The 17465-nt window shown below is 43.3% G+C and overlaps 1 protein-coding gene across 1 annotated transcript in view; it reads left to right on the top strand.

Moving 5' to 3' along the window:
* The window catches only part of USP31 (ubiquitin specific peptidase 31), a 59818-nt gene extending 50355 nt beyond the window's left edge, over positions 1-9463 (top strand). Inside the window, exon 16 of the mRNA XM_034670260.1 lies at positions 1211-9463. Within this exon, the coding sequence (XP_034526151.1) occupies positions 1211-2781 (1571 nt within the window). The 3' untranslated portion in view covers positions 2782-9463. The remainder of the gene's footprint in view (positions 1-1210) is intronic.
* The last annotated feature ends 8002 nt before the right edge of the window (positions 9464-17465 follow it).

The raw sequence follows: 17465 nt of genomic DNA on the forward strand, positions 1-17465 counted from the left end.
TGCCTCTTTATTTGTAAAATAAGAAGAGTACTTAGCTGGAATTACTAAGCTCCTGACGTTTTATGGAAAACCAGACGGTGGATCTTTGCTTAAGTAGAGGTTTTTCTCAACGCAGACTTTAAATTTAGAATTCTCTGTTGTATTAACAGTAAGCTGATTTGCCCCAGTCTGTTTTTAAACAGTGTGGTTGGTGAAATCAGTATCCTCTTAAACATCATCATCACAGTGGTGCCCGGGTGGTGCCCACATAACAGAGCCTGTCTCTGGGGATCTTATCTGGAAGGTTTTATAAATACCACAGCTGCAGTACCAAGTATGTGTGGAATTTAATTTAGAATATTTTCTTTGGAAGGATGTTTTAAGGCACTCAAAATAGAAGTAGGTAGTTCTAATTATGAACTTTTTCTTTGGAAGTTTGAAATCACTCAGGATATTATTCTAATTATGGATATTGCCTTTAGAAGTTTGAAGTCACTCAGGATGGGAGTGTATCGTCTCTGGTTCTTTCCACCAATCTGCTGTTACAGTCAATAATTACAAGCCAAGCTGCATGTGGCATTGAGTTGGGGGCAAGCGTCTGTGATTCTGGTGTTAGCTCTGCCCCTGATTCTATGTTAACCTTGAACAATGGCTTGACTTCTGTGGGCCCTGGTTGTCCTTGGTTAGATGAAAAAGCTGGATTAGTAGCTCATATTTACTGAGCGTCTGCAAAGTGCCAGGTGGGCATAGGACTTTCAGGATTTTATTTAGTTCTTATAGTAGTCCTGTGAGTTAGAGCAGACAGCCTATGGGCCAAATATGGCTCCTGCCTTTATTTGTGAATAAGGTTTTATTGGAACACAGCTGCACCCATTTGTTTATGTGTCTTCTGTGGTGGCTTTCATGCTGCAGTGACGGAGTTGAGTGGTTGGCCCACAAAGCTTAGAGTATTAACTCTCTGGGTCCTTAAGTCTCTTGACCACTGATGTACAGCAAGAAGTAAAGAGTTTGCCGATCCCTGAATTAGAATGTCCCTGTTTTATAGATAGGGGAATTGGGCTCAGAAAAGTTGAAGTCACATGGCTGCTCTTGTGACACCAGACGTGCTGGCTCTGAAGGTCATGCTCCTGTCATTCCACCAGGCTTGCCTTCCTTCCATCTTCAGTATCTTAAGTTGTTCCTGGGACGTGTTTTCGGTTTAGCTTAATGCTATTCTCTCTGCTGCATTCAGGAGGTTTCTCAACTCGACCATTCGTGAGAAGTGTCCAGCGTCAGAGCTTGTCATCCAGATCTTCTGTCACCAGCCCCTTGGCCGTTAACGACAATTGCATTAGACCTTCTTGGTCCCTGTCCGCCAAGCTGCAGATGCGCTCCAGTTCTCCCTCCCGGTTCTCAGGGGACTCTCCGATCCACACCTCTGCCTCCACCTTGGAGAAGATCGGGGAGGCAGTAGATGACAAGGTCTCCATCTCTTGCTTTGGCAGCTTGAGGAACCTTTCCAGCAGTTACCAGGAACCAAGTGATAGTCACAGCCGACGTGAGCACAAGGCTGTGGGTCGGGCCCCTCTGGCTGTCATGGAAGGCGTGTTCAGAGATGAATCAGACACCCGCAAATTGAACTCCAGTGTTATAGACACACAGAGCAAAATCTCAGCACAAGGGGATCGTGTGCCCCCCATCTCTGATCCATTTGATAACAATAACCAGATCGCTTATGTGGATCAGAGCGATTCTGTAGACAGCTCTCCAGTCAAAGAGGTGAGACCCACAAGCCACCCAGGCTCCCTCACAAAGAAACCAGATGGAACAGCCAAGAGATCTCCCAGCTCCAAAGGCGCTTCTGAGCCAGACAGAAGCTTGCGGAAGGGGAGACCAGTCTTGGCAAGCCAGGAATCATCTCTTTCAAGTACGTCCCCTTCTTCTCCTGTTCCTGTAAAAGTTTCTGTAAAGCCCTCCCACTCCCGAAGCAAAGCAGATTCTTCTTCCAGGGCCAGTGGACGGCATTCTTCCCCTGCCCCTGGCCAGCCCAGAAAGGAGTCCTCCCCCAAACCCCAGGACTCCATGTCATCTCCTTCACCCCAGAGGCAGAAATCATCTTCCTCCCTCACCTACACTGCTTCCTCCACATCTGCCAAAAAAGCCTCGGGCCCTGCTGCAAGGGGCCCCTTCCCTCCTGGGAAGAGCAGGACTTCAGACCGGAGCTTGAGTAGAGAGGGCTCCAGGCAAAGCCTGGCTTCGGACAGAGCCAGCGTCACCTCCAGCTCTAAACCCAACTCCCCTCGGGTGAGCCAGGCCAGGGCCGGGGAGGGCCGAGGGGATGGAAAGCACGTCAGGAGCTCCTCCATGGCTAGCCTGCGTTCCCCCAACACAAACGTGAAGGCTGGTCTGAAGAGGGACAGCAAGTCGGAGGACAAGGGGCTGTCCTTCTTCAAGTCAGCCTTGAGACAGAAGGAAACCCGGCGGTCGACTGACCTCGGCAAAACCACCTTGCTCTCCAAGAAGGCTGGTGGGAGCTCTGTCAAGTTGGCTGGTAAGAATGCCGTGGATGACAAGGCAGAGAAAGGCTACCAGCCTCCAGGTTCCCAGCAGCCAAATGCAAGTGCAGTTGGAAAAGAGCAGCTTGTCTCCAAGGACCCTGCTTCTGCTAAACATTCCCTGCTATCCGCTCGCAAATCCAAGTCTTCCCAGCTAGATTCTGGAGTGCCCTCGTCTCCTGGTGGCAGGCAGTCTGCTGAGAAATCCTCAAAAAAGTTATCTTCTAGCATGCAAACCTCTGCACGGCCTTCTCAAAAACCTCAGTGATATTTCTGCAATCCAAGTGTTTTATCTGTAAAGATGTTTATTTATTTAGAACCCTTTCCCTCCCACCAAAGCCCTCTATGCTTTTGTTTTGTATGTTTTGGGTCACGTGCCTGGTGTGTGTGTGTGTGTGTGTGCACACGTGCGTGCGCGTGTGTGTGTGTGTGTAGAATTCAACTGCAAATTGTTAAAAGCGTCGCCTTATTCTGCCATTGAACCAAATAACAGCCATAGGCAAAGCATTGATACCAAGCTAACTGGAATAATTGTAGACGAGACCCTGGGCAGTCCCTTTAGCAATTGTACATATTTCTTTCTAGAGAACACTAATGACTTTCGTTGGACACTAGGGTTTGGAAACCTGTGAACCAGTTAAGCTGTCATTAGTGTGTGCTGTAGAAGGATCGGTTATTTGACTTGGGTTTCATCTGAGCAGGATTTATCCTCACAGCTGATTGTCATGTGGCACCAGGAGCTCTAAAAACTGTGACACTAACAATGAAACAAACTGAGAGAAGACTGTTGCTTTCTGCACTTTGGCCCCATCTACCAGTCTCTGTAAAGGGCAATATTTTAACACTAATGTTTCTCAGGTATATACTCAGCTAGTCTCGTGTGGATGCGCATCAGTAAAACTATTAATGAAGAAGGTGGCCTGTGAGCGACTGTCATTTCTCTGACTGCCACAGATAGAAATTTCTAGAGGTAGAAATGAAGTCTTTCATACCTTCATGTCTGCAAATATGTGTGTACCATAAGCAGTCTTGATTCTTAGGATATATCCTAAGAGGTGGCAAATTGGACAGCCAGAGAGCCAGTCACTAACTAATTTTGTTTTCCTTCTAAATTTGCTAGCTATGGCCATTGGGATTTTGAAATGTAGTAGAGCAGTTAACACCTTCGAAAGGTTCCTGGAAAAAAATGGGTTCTGAACTGGATGCATGAATCTGTACCATTTTCCTTCTCTGGTGTTGCTCTTCTCTATGTTAGAAGCCGAAAGCTCCATGCTGCCCTGTGTGCGCATGGCTGTGTTTCTTGTAACTTGGAGAGGAAAGAAGTTACCTGATGCCAAAAGTCAGTTGATGGTGTGTTGAAGCAACGTGTGACAAAGTATTATGTGTGCGCTTCTGATGCTGCCTGTCAGTCTCAGTTGTTGGCTGCTTTTCACTAAGTCATTTATTTCTTCTTTGTGCTTAAGACTTAATCTCTTACCCAGAACTCACAAGCAGGATTGGAGCATGTTCTGTCTGGCATTGTCAGTGCAAATGGCATTTCTTGTTTAGAAAACAAGGGAACCTCACAAAAATCTCATAGATAAGGGAGATACATAGTTCTTCAAGCTTTCTAGAGGTATCCTGGCAATTTTTAGCTTTTTTTTTCATTTTTCTATTTTTTTTAAGTGTCAAGAGAGTCATGATCCTGATTCTTTTTGAATAGCATTTGTCACTTTGCCATGAAATATAGCATGCTGTTTATACGCTTTTAAATATTAACTTTTTAAAAAAATTGTAAACCCTTCCAGTTCTTCCTGATCTCTTGGTGCACAGATCCATTTATAACCTCCCTTTTCAGTATTGCTGTGTGTGAAGTAATTAGAACACATACACATGCATAGCTATGAATTCTGCACTGCCTTTTTTTTTTTTTCCTGTTTTCTCCCCCCCCCCCATGAATACCTCTTGGGAAATATTTCCAATAGGTTTCTAACTTTATTTTGCTGCTACTTTGAGCATTAGCAGGTAACTTGCAAGTCTGGAGTCCATTTATGTTGAGGGTAGCTGGAATTTTAGACCCTTGCAGTTTTTAAGACTTAGCTCCTCAGCCTTGTGAAAGTTACCATAGTGCTCCACGAAGTTCATTGAACGTGAGCCTGTTGCCCAGTGCGCTGTCCTGTACACACCCCTTCACTAGGTGTCGCTGTTGCACTGCACGGGTGTCTGGTCTCCCAAAGCAGCGTTCCTCTCCTCTGCTGTAGTGTGACTGTCGACCACTGGCTGCCCTCAGTGTTGTCACTGCTTCCTTAGGCACACTGACAGCCCCATCAGTGTTTAGCCACTGCTGGTTTTTCTGTGTCACTTTTATTTCCTAGAAAGGATGCACCAAGTATGGGATCATCACTATCAGGAGATGAGTGTTTGTCTGAGCCTCTTGTTTTTGAAATAGGTAAATCTCATTTGAAATCTCCTATCTGAAGCTCTGAAACAGCCTTAGAATTATAGTTTGACTACACATAATGTTTTAATAACACCTTTTTCTGAGGCTATTATCAGTTAAGCATTAGTAGAATATAGTTTTATTTTCACAGTGGCAAATATTTTTATTCTTGACTCCTCCAGGAATGGATTTTCCATTATAATTAGTGTTTAAAAAAAAAAAACCAACAACTAAAAAACAACTCTACAAATTTCTTTAAGTTTCCATGGGATCTAGAAATAAAATTTCAGTATCTGTAAACTATATGTGTATGGAGTTTAGTCTCTTTTTTTTTTTTTTTCAGATTTAAATGAAAAAAAAAAAACCCAGGAAGTATTATAGCATTGTCTAGGCACCGTTAAGCTGTTCCATTTCTGTGCTTGGTAAACAATGAAAATCTCATCCATAACTTCTAGGTACAACCTTTAAGCCACAGAAAAGAATACTTGCCCAAAAGTTTGGAGGTGCTCTTTGAGGTGTGAAAGATATTATGGGAAAATTATTGGTTCAGTTCAGTTGTTCAGTAGGTTAGGGACTTGGTGTTTGCTTTGCTTTTTATTTTCCCGGTGATGTTTGGTGCATTGAGCATATCTTTGCTTTGGGGTTAGAAATGATCTACCAAGGATGGTGGGCCTGAGTTTCTGGGTGACAGCCAGGTGGGCCTGATTAGAGCAGTCATTTCCTTGTAGGCACAGGGTAATCCCTGACAGGAGTGTGGCTCTCTAATGTTTTTGCTTTTAAAAAACTTTTTATTTTTGATTTCTTTTCCTGTGAACATCCAGTGCACTGAGGCTATGTCATTCCTTCAGACGGCCCTACACCTTGCCTTTGTAATCCCTTGTATAATGTGGAAGCACAACAAAACTGTTAAGCTCACGTCATCTCAAGATTACCTCCCAGCCCTTGTGTTTTCCCACCCTAAAAGCAGCCTAACTGAAAGGAAGTAATACCTTGCTGGACCAATAGAAATGGATGTGGGAATATTTGTGGTCTGGTAAAACACTGTAATTCTCTATGAAGCTGCCCTAAACCCTTGTAATCATTCTTTCCTCATTCATTCATTCTGCAAGCATTCGTTGAGGGCCTGCTTTGCTCATAAAGGCAAGTGGAAAGTGTCAGGAATTCGCTGTAGCCAAGGAGACCTGGGAGCCCAGCCGATGAGCCAAGGGATGCTGGTGATACCCTAAGTGGAGTGATGGTCCCCCCAGAACAAAGAGAGCAAGTGGATTCTGGTGAACCGGCCAAGGCCTGTGATCCTCTTGAGCAAGTCTCTCCTGTTCCGGAAACCAAAAGTGCCCTTCTTCATCTTCGGAGACATTTTACTCTTACATCCACTTTTTCAGACTGAGCTGTCTCTACTACTTAGGGGTGGAAAATCCATTACAAAGTCACTTTCCATTAGAATTTGGTCATCCACGTGTGTATGAAATAGATATGGGGATTGGGGGCAGGGGACAAATTGCCATCCCTCTAAAGTAACTATCATGGAAAAAACTAGGGACAGTGTGTCAAGGAAGCAGTAGTGTCAGCCTTTAGGAAAAATGGAGCAGAGAAGGGCTGTGAACAAAGCTCACTTATTTCAAATAAACGTGTTTTTAAAAATAGATCGACATTTGACGTTACATTTCATTCTGACAAATTACCGAACAGCTGAAGTTGTTTCCTACGTAGGTTATCAGAATTATTGGATGCCAAGATAATTAGTGTTTCTGGGTTGGATTTTTGAGATAGTATGCAAATCATAAGCACAGTTTCAATAAAACACATATTCTGTGAGGCGTGTTGAACTTGTATTATTTGGAATTGAGAAGAGCAAAATTTGCTGACCAACCAGTGCCTATATCATAAACAGAAAGAAGCTGCTACTGTGCAGACTGTCAGTCTTTACTTTTGCAAAGGATACGTTACTGTTAAACCTGACTGCATTTTGGGGGGGAAATCCTGTACTTTCTTTAAACAAACACTTAGTGTTCCACACTGCCTTTTGATCAACTCTCAAAGTGTTTGTTTTGCAGCTGCAATTTGAGCATAAGCAGTCATTTTTTCCCCCAAGTAATGAAAACAATTTTGCATGGCCTCCATCTATCCCAGAAAGCATGTTCTCACCACCTATGCAAACAACTAATAAAATGTAGACTACCCTAAATGTAAATTTTTAAAAAGGCAATTCTTGGATTATGGAGCTCTATTTTTGAATTTGTAATTTTTTACATGTGGCTTAATCATCAGTACAGAAGAGCATGAATGTGTTTTCTTGTTTTGCTTTGCACATGTTTCCCTTTGCTGGGTGTTTTTTTTTTAAAAATCATTGGCAAGATTGTAATGTAAAATAAGTATTTTGCAAGTAGGAGTGGAGTTGGGTATGTTGAACACACACAGGTTTATATACTGTATTTAGCCTGAACACTTTCCTAAAGTATTTTGGTCTAAAAATAACCTGCCATTTTCTATAGATTTTAATTTTTTATATCTTCTAGGGTTCTATCGTGGTCACAAGGAGAGAATGTGACTTCTAATAATGCTAACAATTTTAAAATGCTTTTGTAGAGACTTAGAGCTGTTTTGGAAAGCTTTGGATCTTCCCAACCACTGGTCACAATAAGACTAAGCTTGTGGAATTTATGGTAGCATTCTACAGTGGATTAGGGTCTAGATTCATCGCACATGCATTTAAAAGAGGCATTTCCTAATTTTGGAGAGAAGGGAGATTCACTGCAGGCTTGGGAGGCTTTTTTCAAATCTCATATGCGTATTCTCCCCAAGATTCTATTAAGCCTCTTCTGAATGACTTGTCTGAGATTCTGATACTCATCATTCACTAGAATCATCTAGAGATCTTTTAAAAATACCTGGGTCCCACTCCCAAGCTTTTGATCTAACTAGTGTAGGGGCAAGTCCCAGGAATTGCCGTATATTTTAAAGTCCTTGGGGGTTTCTGATTGGCGGTCAGAATTGAGAGCCACCGTGCTATACCATCCCTGTGGTGAGAATCACTGCCATGTGAAGCACTCACGAGTGACTCAGATTCTGCTTCGTTGGCGAGGAAAGGAAAAAAGGAGTCAGAACCGCTGATATTAACATCCTGTTTTGAAATAAGGGAGCCTTTCTGATTTGAGGCCCTATTTGGGTGCTCGGAGCATTTGGTGGGTGGCCCAACACTTGCCAATCTTGTGGGATTCAGTGGTCTTCAGTTTGCTGGAGCCGACAGCGTCTCCCGTGGGGTGTGCGTCCTTCCCAGAGCCTTTTCCCTGGATGCCACCACAGGGCCAGACCTACAGGGGAGTTGGCAAGTCACTCTGAGTTAGAAAGTGCTGAAGTAAAGCCTTCGTGGCCTTGGAAAACCTGTTGCTGATTTTGATAGGATGACTGTTTCTGTAGTAATTACAATAGCAAACTACAGGCTGCCACCTAATTTCCTGGTTAGCTCATTCTCTACTTATCCACAGTGTCGTTTTAGGAGTTATTTTTGGCTTAAAAATGAATGTGAGGCATTTTATTTGGAGTCTTTTTTTTTTTTTTTGGCAACCCTCCGTGTTATTTCATGTAATTACAAAAAATCAAATAATACTCATCCAAAAATTCGGCAGTATATGTTACCTATGGAGGAGGCAAATGAAATTTAGTTTTAATCTGTGGTGAGCTGAAGGCACGTACGACGTCTTCAGAGTAGCCTGCTGTGCTTCTCAGGTGGTTTCATCCTGTTGAGCTGATGCTACGTACAAAAAAACAAAAAACAAACACACAACTTACATGTTGTTTTCAACATTTCAAAGAAATGAAGGTCTAAGTAAAGATCCAAGTTGGAAATCCCTCTGTAGAAAAGCCCCTCGAAGCAGGGCGGTCTGTTGTGGTGAATTAGCTGTGTGAAGTTGCCTATAGGTGCTATTCTGAGTGGCACGGTGTCCTCGTACCAGATGGGAAAGCAGTTCTGGTATTTTCTGAGCTCACATTCTCTCTGTCGGCCTTTCACATACGTGTTTATGTTCTCTATTGGTTTGCTCACCAACTGTGCCTCTCACCACTGGTTAAAATCGAATTCAAGCCCCATTATAAAAATAGTTTCTTCCCTGAATGCTTCAGTTTTACACTGGAATTTCTGTAGTGGTCTTAAAAGTTGCATGTCCTGTCACTGTACACAAAATGCTTTGAGATTGTTCATGCACCGTTCGTAATGATTTCTGTATCGTTTTCTTCTTTAGTTGTACAGTAATACGGAAGGCAGGATGTCTCTCCTTGAGGCTGGAAGAAAAGTGTACCATACATTTTAAATTATTTTAGAAACAAGTGCATGAGATTGTCACTGACTTCTGTTATTTATTTATATGTTTTATTATTCAAGGTGTATGCACTTTTAAGAAGCAAAATTTATATTTTTATGTTTAAAACGTTTTATTTCTGGAACAGCAGTTGATTATATAGTATACAGTTGGAATTAAGAGAAGTGGAAAATGTAACAAAATATAATAAATTTATTACATGATGCCCTCCTTAAGCCATATTCCTCTTTCTCCTCTTGCCAACCTATATCTTTTTGGTGTTGACTAGCCTTGGAAATTAAACCGGAGTTATCTCTACCACAGTGATGTCTACAAAACACTTTAAAACCATAGTGTGAAGTGAAAAAAGCAAGTTACAGAAGAATACAGACAGTCTATGTGTAAAATTTTAAAACCAAAAAAATCACATCTGTGCTGCTTTAATTTTCACAATCAGGGATGATTATTCCTACTCTCTCAAGGAGGTAGTGTGTCCTGGGCCATGGGGCTGGGCAAGAACTCACAGTCTGGCTCAATTCCACCGAAGGAGCCATTCTTTTCTGGGTCCTCTCTTGTCCTAGATATCCTTGTTTTTAACCTGATGTTCTGAGAAAAATTTTCCCAGTCTTTACCTCCCCTCAGGACAGGACTCCCTGTCGAGGATGTCACATTATATGACCACTTGGGGGCACCAAAGATTGCCATCGTCAAATGTAATTTATAAGTCTAGTGTGTTCTTCGCCTCTCTGTTAACATGCTTATTCATTATGATTTGAGTGCATTTTCAGCGAAGCAGGGGTTTCGGTTTAGATGAGTACCACCAGCCATCGTTTCCCCCTGGAAACTATTAACTGCAGGTCATAGAGGAGATCTTGTTTTCTAAAGCACAGCCTGATGGTTTAGGATTGGAACAGGGAAATGAATCCTAACCAAGGACAGGTGTGAACCACATGCCTTAAAACCAAGGTACAGCACTTATAAACCTTTCTAATTTTAAATAGTGAAGTTTTGTTTTAGGTTTCATAAAGAGTTTAACCATGTAGTACACTGATTATTCAAGAGGCTTCATTATGCCTGAAAGTATTTGTGTGTCATCAAGTACATAGACATAATAGTTATACAGATATTTAAGGATCATTCTGTCTGTCTCCATAGAATTTGGAAGATTATTTTCAAATATTTGAATGACGATTATCTCCCTGTACACGTTTCTTGGAATCAGTCTTCCTGGAGAAAGCAAAGGCATGATGAAGCCCCTGGCCCTGGCCCGCATGTTCCTCAGTGCCCAGGGAGTGATTCTAGGCCACTATAACTCCATAGGATGGGGCTTGGCCTGTTCCCCACCCTCAGTGTCCCCTTTCTCTTTCTGAGGCCTGCTCCTAAGTTCTCCCAGGTGCTGGTTTTTGTGGTTTTGGTTTTCTTTTTTGCGTGCCTGTTCTGAGTCTTGGGCATCTGCACCCAGGTCATCTGGTAATCTCACCTCTCTGGGTGGGTTGGATCTACCTCATGTAGAACTCTCTGGAATTCAGTCTTGATCTGGTCTGGTCTTACCATGTTTCTCACCCCCTGTCAACACTGGCTACACAGAAAAAGGACAAGGGCTCTCTCCCAGAGTGATAGGTTTTTGCATCATGCCATATAGCCTGATGGCCTTGCACCTCATTTCTTCAAGAGTTCAGGGCTGTGATGTTAATCTGACTTATTCTTTGTATTTATAACAGCTCAGTTTTTCTTCAAGTGGTAAGGTTTCGTGAGCAGATGAGGATGGGTGATGCCAGCTTCAGAGTTCCCAATCCATGAAATGTGGTGGTGGAGAAAGTGCCCCATTACTGTTGCACTCAAGATCAATGTCCAGATTTCTTTGTTTTGCAGTGCTTCCTGTATGCCCGAATACTGGGGATATGACCATGTCCTGAGAAGCTCACTGTCTAGCCGGTCTAGCCGGGGTCAAGTTGGTTGATAGATAATTAACATTTCAGTGCTTACCGGATGCCATTTACTCATTGCTCTTCCCTCAAGGCATCACCACGTTCCCATCCCTCTTCCAGCCCACTTCCTGGAATCCTGCATAGGAGGCTTATCTCCAAGGTACCCACGTGGCCCATCCTGTCATCTCCTTCATGTCTTTACCCAGGTGTCGCTGTCTCAGTAAGGCCTTCCCTGACCACCCTTTTAAAACATTGCAACCTGCTTCATGTTCTCCCCCACTCCCTACTTTATTATATTCTTCATGTAACATGTCATCAACTACCACAGTCTATATGCAACATAATCTACAATATATATGCAACATCAGTCTATCTGCAGTATATATGCAACATAGAATATGTGCAATATATAACATTTGGTCTATATGCAGTGGTATAAATGCTACATCAGTCTATAACCAGTATATATGCAGTATATAGCCTATATGCAATATATATGCAACATAAAGCCTGTATGCATATACAGTACATATGCTCGCTTCTATAGCTTGTTTACCTGTTCTGTTCACTGCTTTTTTCCCAGTACCCCCGAGAGTGCCAGGCATATTAGTACATAATAAAAAATAACTACCTGAATTAGTGGATTTGCTTGAGTAGTCCACTTAACCATTCTGAGTCCCCTTCCTATCTAGAAGATGAAGAAGAACAGTACTTGCATCATGGAATTGTGAGAGTTAAATAGGAAGGATGCCCATAAAGCGTCCAGCATGGTGCCTGGCATAGAGAAAGTGCCCAGGCAATAGTGCCATTCATAATCATAATGATAGGGTTGGAGAGAGGGGCTGGCTCCCATGAGAGCTTTTCAGAGGAGGGGCCATAGGAGCAGAGCTCACACCTTCCTGGCTGGGGAAGCTGCTTGTACTTTCTGGAAATCGCAGGAATCCAACTTTCCTGGAATGTAGGGCAGGATGGCAGGAAGCAGCAGATGGAGGAAGAAGGGAGGCCGGCAGAGGCCTCATCTAGAAGGCCCTTTCATGACTTAGGTCTGTCCTGAAGTATATGAGAATCCAGGAAGAAATTTTAATTTAGGGGAGAGATGAGATCCAGTTTGTGTTTAGCATAGTCACCGTGGCAACAATGTGGCACCAGTGAGCCCAGGTTAGGAACTTGTTACAGGAATCTGGGTGTAGTCTGGAAGACTGACCTAAAATAGTGTTGGGTGGACAGAGACGTGGGGGAGCTCCCAGAGGGGTGACTTGCTCAGGTCCCGGAGACAGGCTGCTGGTACCGTGACTTCCTAGCTGGACAGACTTTGGTAGATTACTTAACTTCTCTGTACCTGAAAGTCTTTACCTGTAAAATGGGGCTGATTGTGTCTACATGATCATTGGGAGGCTTAATTGGAGTGGTCGGTTTATTTACATTTAATACATTACATTAATTACAAGTATATTTGATTTTATCTCCCATCTTACTATTCCTTTGATGTTTGTCCCACCTGCTTTATGTTTATTTTTCTCTTCTTGCCTTTCTTTTAGATCAGTCAAGCATTTTTTAAATTCCAGTTTTTCACCTCTGTTAGCTTGTTACTCATCCTCTTACTCTTTTTTTTAGTGGCTCTCCTTGTGGTATCAGCATGCTTTCCTGATTCAGAAGAGTCTAAGAAAACTTGGTAATTTTTGCCCCTTCAGGGTCTTAGAACACTTCGATTCCATTTTACCCTTTCCACTATTTGTTACTGTTTGCTGTGCATTCCAATTCCATGTGTGTTTAACATGTATAGATACATAACCCACGTAACCCACGTAACTAACATGGTTGTGAATGTTGAAAGCCAGTGTTCATTTAGATGCACCAGTACGTTCACCTCCGTTTCTCGTCCTCCCCTCCCGTGTTCCAGTATGTCTCCTGCAATCCTTTTCCTTCTGCCTGAAGAATTCCTTTTAGTCTTTCATTTTTTTCAGCCTGTGCTAATGATGCACTCTTTTAGCTTCTGTTTGATTGGAAAGGTCTTTATTTTGCCTTTACTTTTGGAGGGTATTTTCACTGGGAATAGAATTCTAGGTTGCAAGTTATTTTCTTTCCTTTTCATTCCATGGTCTTCTGCCATTATTATTTCTATTGATAAGTCAGTTATTAATCTTATGGTTGTTCCTTTGAAGGTGCGTTGCTCGGTTGTTGTTTTTTCTTCCTAAATGCTTTGAAGATGCTTCTCTTTGTTTTTCATTAGTTTCATTTTTAAATGTGTTATTATTCTGTACTTTATGAATCAGACCTGGAAACTTTTTTAGCCTTTATCTCTTTAAATGTTGCTTCTGATCCATCTTCCCAGCCCGTTTTAGGACTCAGTAGATGATGTCACTGTTCACCCAGCTGCTCAGTCCAGACCAGGGATCCAGCCTTGACTCTGGTCTTTCCCTCAACCCCCATCCTTACATTAGATCCATTCACAGGCCCTGTCCAGATGTAGGTCCAGATGTAGGAAGTGTCCACAAGTAGGTCCTACATCTGCCCTCTTCTCCAACCCCACATCCTTTCTTCACTTTCAGGCACAGAAGCCACCTCTTAGTGCCTTGACCAGAGGGTCTTATTTCAATTTTATGCATATATAGACTGTGGCTCAGAGACAGTAAATAACTTACCCAAGATCACACAGGTAATGAGTGATAGATCTTGGGTGTAAATTAGGCCTAATACTACAAGGCTTGTGTTTTTTCACATTATTACTCCCAAATCCCTACATGATAGTAAATAAGGGAATTAAATAAACATATAGAACTATGTTTAGGCATGCAGTTACTAGAAGGAGAATCTAGATTTTATAAAGTCCTTTTCTTCGTTATCTCTGAGTAATTTTTATTATATCAAATTCAGGAAGTGAGGAAATTTCTGCTTTTTGGTAACAGAATTTAGGAGAACCTCTTTGGCTCAATTTTTTGAGCCAACTAAAATGTAATAATTTTAGACTCAGAGAAAAGTTGCAAAAATAGTTCAGAGAATTCCCATATACTCTTCACCTAGCTTCCCCAAATGTCAGTGTATTGTGTAACCATAGTACAATGTTCAAAACCAGAAACTATCATTGGTACGATATCATTAACTAAACTACAGACTTTATCCAGATTTCACGAGGTTTTCCGCATCTGTCCAGTCTCAGGCCCTGCAATGCATTTAATTGTCGTGTCTCCTTAGCTTCTCCGGTCTGTCACAGAGCTTGGTCTTTTTTGACTTTGACAATTTTGAAGAGCACTGGCCAGTTATGTAGAATGTCCCTTGGGTTTGTCTTGTGCATTTTTCCCGTTAGATTGAGGTTTTGCATCTTTTGGCAAGAACATCACAAAAGCAATATGCCCGTCTCAGTGCATAGGGAGTGCATGATACTGACATGTCCTATTACTGGTGATATCAGAATCTTGGTCACTTGGTTAAGGTGATGATTTTGGGTTTCTCCACTGTGAAATTACTATGTTTCCCTTTGTATTTAATAAATGTCTTAATGTCTTGGGAGAGATACTATTAGACCAGGCAAGTATCTCTTCAGACTTTGGCCAGTTCCTCAAATTTTAGGCTCTATCAGTGGATCTTGCCTGTGACAGTTTTTATTACTGTAGTCTAACAGCAAAAGAAGAACATTTTAATAACCTGATTTCGTAAAAGTCCAGAAGCAGAGCAGGAGCAGGGGTTGGATCAGTGCCTCATCAGTGTCACAAGGACCGTGGTTCTTCTGTCTCCACAGTTGGCCTTCAGTGGCTATCATAGTTGTGTAAACTTGACAACGTCCAGTTGTACGTGGGACCTCTTTCTGCCCAGACCAGTAAGAGAATATTTCCCAGAGACCATCCCCAGCCTCCTCTAAAAGTCCTTCCCTCTTATTGACCAGGATCTTGGTTACCTGCTTATGACCAAGTTGCAAGAAAATTGAAGGAAGTATCTGACATTTCCCGCCAGTGTTTTGGAGGGTTAAAGGGTGGGCTCTGGCAGAGAAGAAGACTGGGGGAGTGAGTGTGGCGAGACAGCCCAGCACATGAGGCAGTGCCTTGCAACTAAACCTTTGTAAATCTCGATAAATCTTTGCGGAGTGAATGAGGTTCTTTGTCTCTTGCCTAAGACATAATGGGCCATTACTTGGAAGCATTAGAGCTGTTGATTGTGGAACCAGAGAAGAGAATGACTTAGAGAGTGGATCAGGGGAACAGTGAGGATGTCTTGGCAAGGATGGTAGAATGGCAAACGCGGGTCCCTGCTGGGAGGGTCCCAGCTCTGCGACACCCTTAAGCTTTACTGTGCTTTGGTCTCCCTGAGGATGCACCTCTGGCCCTGTTGTTCCCTCTCCAAAACCTGGAGAGACCTCACAGATGCATTTTCGAAGGACGACAGAGAAACCTGTCTGCTAGACCCAATCGCCTCTACTCAAAAGGCTCTCTAGAGGCAAAGGGGACTGAGAGTAGGTCCCTGCTCCATACACTCAGGCTTCTGGCTCTGGGGGCCTTGGGCACAGCCTGGTAGCTTGTTTGGTAAATAATGACATTGTTATAAATATTTAATAAGTCAAGGGACTGCAGCACATGCAAAATTGATGAGGTCCCTGTGTGGGAAATGCGGGCTTTTCTCTGTATGTGTGCTCTGGAGGAGGCAGTTAGAGGCTGATGTCTGCTCGGGCTGACACCTGTATTTGTGGTGGGGCTGATGAATGGCCGGAGGAATATTTGCCAAGTTTAGGAAACATCAATCCATCATGCTGGAGTTTAGGCTGAGGGAGGAATTCACGGCCATCAATATTCTCCGTGTTTATTAAGCACCGCGTGCTGCATGAGACAGTGAGTCCTGCACCGGTCCTGGGAGCAGCGCCTCCAGAAAGGGCACAGTGGCTCCTTGATGAATGACTTTAATAAGAAGCAGCTTGGAAGTACCTTCAAGTAAGAAACTAATAACAATAATTAGATGTTTCTTAATCATTTATTTATTTTATAATTTATGCCCTGCCTGCTTCCGGAAAAGGAATGGATGTGGCTGGCAATTAAAACACATCTACCCAGGATGGTTCAAATGAAGATAAACATGAGATCAGAAACCGTATTGAGGGAGTGAATTTTTCTTAATCAACTTTGCTGCTACCCGCCGAGAATATTATATTCCCTCTGCTCAGCAGTCACCTTTTGCTCCACGGAGCCACAGGATGTGGCAGATGTAAAGCAGCGGCTGGAGGTGTCGTGGGGACAGGAGGACGAGGCGGGAGCATGATGTGACCTGTAGTCTCAGCATCTCAGCGCTGGGCTCCCAGCCACATTTGCATTTCATTTATCATCGCTCCAAACAAATCTGTGTGTCTGCAGCAGGGTGGCATGAAAAATTAATGCCCCTGTGTCAGGCAGAGCTTGTCAGAGTGACAGTGCAGAAAGGGGATAACAAAGGGGCGACGTGCGTGGCACTTTCTACTTAACAGCCACTCTCGTGTTCCCTGAACGCCTTCTCCCAAGCCTGTGGGTCGGGCGAATGGGGCTTCAGCAGCCAGAGCCTGCCTACAAGCTCAGCACAGAAAGCCTGTCTCTGTGTAGAAGCTTAGGCCCTGTGTCTGGCGTGTGCTGTCCCGGAACAGAAGTGGCTGTGGTCAGAGCTGGGTGACCAGTGTCCCAGTCTTTGCTAAGCCATCCTGGGGTCAGGAGGAGAAGGAAGGCAGCCCCTCCAGAAGGTTCTTGGAGAGCAGGCCAGGGCAGAGATGTGCTAGAGAGGTTCCAGGATGGGATTACCTGAGGACCAGGTGTGTAAGAGGACAGAGAGGGGAGGTTCGAGTGTCTGACGCCTCAGAACCTCCACGAGACTAGGGCTTTTTCCTGTACAGTTTCAAAGCTCCACAAATGTTTGCTCAGTCAGAATCTCATGCTGCCTTCTTTCCGACCTGTGGTCCTCGTGGTGGGAAGAGCCACCTCCTTCCTGCAGCAGGGATGGTCCAATGGAGTGGTTTCGAAATCATGGATCCTAGAGCCAAACTGCCTGGGTTCAAGTCCCAGCTTTACTGCTTCCTAACTTTTTGTGGCCTTGGGGAAAATTTTTTTTTTAACATTTTTGTGCCTCAGTGTCACAGATGTATTTAGACAAATGTCTGGTGCTTGATGTCAATTGGGTTGGTGATCATTATTTCCGAGACCTTCACCCAAGGTGAGTGGCTGAGGAAGGCCATGGAACTCAGTGACCTAGCCTTGAGCCACATCAAAAAGGTCATATGGTCGGAGCTGTGTAGCAAGAGTTAAGAGCTTGTTGACTTGCTGAATGGCCTTGGGAAAATAGACATGCTCTTCTGTCTGGTTGACCC

The sequence above is a fragment of the Ailuropoda melanoleuca genome, chromosome 10 (assembly GCF_002007445.2).
Source record: "Ailuropoda melanoleuca isolate Jingjing chromosome 10, ASM200744v2, whole genome shotgun sequence".
Classification (NCBI taxonomy): domain Eukaryota; kingdom Metazoa; phylum Chordata; class Mammalia; order Carnivora; family Ursidae; genus Ailuropoda; species Ailuropoda melanoleuca.